Source organism: Cyprinodon variegatus, unplaced genomic scaffold, assembly GCF_000732505.1.
Source record: "Cyprinodon variegatus isolate N-32 unplaced genomic scaffold, C_variegatus-1.0 Scaffold32, whole genome shotgun sequence".
NCBI classification, from domain to species: Eukaryota; Metazoa; Chordata; class Actinopteri; order Cyprinodontiformes; family Cyprinodontidae; genus Cyprinodon; species Cyprinodon variegatus.
The window spans coordinates 1504625-1506841 of NW_015150485.1; the positions used below are offsets into that span (position 1 = coordinate 1504625).

The 2217-nt window shown below is 38.2% G+C and overlaps 1 protein-coding gene across 1 annotated transcript in view; it reads right to left on the minus strand.

The window, feature by feature from the left end:
- brd3 (bromodomain containing 3) overlaps nt 1-2217 on the minus strand; it is a 12277-nt gene that overhangs the window by 4064 nt on the left and 5996 nt on the right. Inside the window, exons 8-9 of the mRNA XM_015401347.1 lie at nt 572-702; nt 227-501 (exon numbers count right to left, since the gene is read on the minus strand). Of these exons, the coding sequence (XP_015256833.1) occupies nt 227-501; nt 572-702 (406 nt within the window). The remainder of the gene's footprint in view (nt 1-226; nt 502-571; nt 703-2217) is intronic.

Here is a 2217-nt window from a genome sequence, read left to right on the forward strand (position 1 = left end):
TATATATATATATATATATATATATATATATCCTTTCCGTCCCAACCGGCAGCAACCCAAGATGACAACAAAGGAACAAAGAGAAGAAAAAGGGGTGTAGGAAGAGGCTAACTAAGTGAGTACTGAGGGCTCTGTGTGGCCCATCTAAGAGCATGGGAGGGTTAAAGTTAAAAAAATATTTGTCAAATGATTCAACATAAGACCTGAGTTAATATGCTGGACTCACTTTGGTATCTTTTGAACTTCTTGAACAGGCAGGATCTGACATATTGTTCAAGCTGTCGGAGAGTAGATGGCTTCAATATCTCAAAGTCAATCTCTATCTCATCTATGTCAGAATTGCAACTGCTGGGCTCCAGTGTTTCAATGATTTTCACCACTTGGGCCAGCTTCATGCCAGGGAGACGGTTAATGTCGAGGCTCAGCTGATGTTTTTCCTGATACGTCATTGGCAAGGATTTGTCACCCGAATCCCGATCATTGTCCCGGTTCATTGAATGCCTGAAATAAGGAAGGACAGCTGAAAGCTTCTACATCATGTGTAAAAATAGCAGTAAGTCAGCAATAATACCTATCGGTGAAGGTTGAAGTCCGTTTGGGAAGATCCCTGACATTCTCTATGTCATCGTTCTCATTCCTTGGTTTGGGAATACTAACAGGGTCTTCAAGGTTCACTCCAAGCTCTTTATTAGCAGTCTTTACCTAGACAAAAAAAAAAAAGATCAGAAAGAATTGATGCTGAAGATGTGGAAAACAGGGTAGCAATGGCATGAATTTGGCCCCTAACAGTTTCCAAGTTGGAAATATCTTTTCCAGTAGTGACGCTGAAAAACGAGTCCATGCATTTAGTACCTTAACGCTTGACTATTGTAATTCCTATCACAAAATGCAATTGATAGGCTTTATTTTATCCAAAATGCTGTAATTAGAGCAATAAAGAAAGCCACCGTATGTTGGGTTATGGAATTAAAAAGCAGCTGGAAAGTTGGAATCCCAGCTGATTATTCTCTAAACTACAAGGGACAGAAAATTCTTGTTCCAGCACTGTTCCATCTTCACCCCTGGTGAAGTAGAAGGAGCGTTTTGAAGCAGAATTCAGAGATATTTAGCCTATCCTCAACTCATTGCTGTCCATCAAGCCTTCCTCTTACAACCAATCTGGCCTGTTGGATTGTAGTCAGGGTGTGAGGACTTTCTTTCTAGCCAATAAGAGCCTTTAGTTCGCTACGCCAGCCACATGAAATTACCACAGCAACAACTTCCTCTTCAAGGTCCTGGCTTTCTGTTTATCACAAACTTGTTCCGTTCTCCATGTCAACAACCCAACTGTAATAAACTCTGCTTTTTTCTGCCTTAACTCCGAGTCTAAATTTTAATCATGATAAAAAATAGATTTCTTGACAAATAAACTTATTGATGAACACAGACTTCATAACCTCATACAGTATGATTCAAGATAACTTAAAACAAAGAAGAGCAGCCTGAGAAAAAGAACGATTCTCGCTTTCTCTGTAATTATTTTGATAGCTGTGAATTGTCACGATATAAATCGATTCAATTGAATAACCATAGATGTTCTAAAGAATTTTCTGGCACATTTTGGCAAGTCCACCAAGGAAGACGGATGTTTCTTGTTTTTTTTCCAACAATTCCCCAGGACATAGGGTTGTTTTGTCAGTCTATGTTCTAGATATTTGTAACTATATCCATTCTAATATAAAATAAGCAAAGATGAGCAAATCAGGCTAAGCAGAAAAAAAAGACTGATACAGTCCCCTTTATCGGTACTCACCCTGGCTAACGAACAGTCAAGGCTCCTGGAGATTCATTGCCACATTTGCATCACCCGCTAATATATCGAACATGTAATTCAAATGGAAAATGTCCTCAAGGATTTCAAGTTGACGCAGTGGAAATTTGTTCTCACACATTTCACCAATTAGGAACATCTGAAGACCGTTTAAGTGCACGTGTGAAAGCGGCTTAGGGGCACATTTGCACAGTAAGGCGAGACATTTAACAAATGAGTTTTTAAGTCACAAATAACACCTTCTAGATTTATTGGCACAGCTTGTAAAGATGTGCAAAAATCATTAAAACTAAACATTTTAGGCTGGTGTTAAAATCTCATACTAAAATCAATTTTAATATATTTTAATAAAATCTAAAGCTCAATTTGAGGATTTAGGTTTGAGAGAGGCTTGGAAGTTAAAAGAA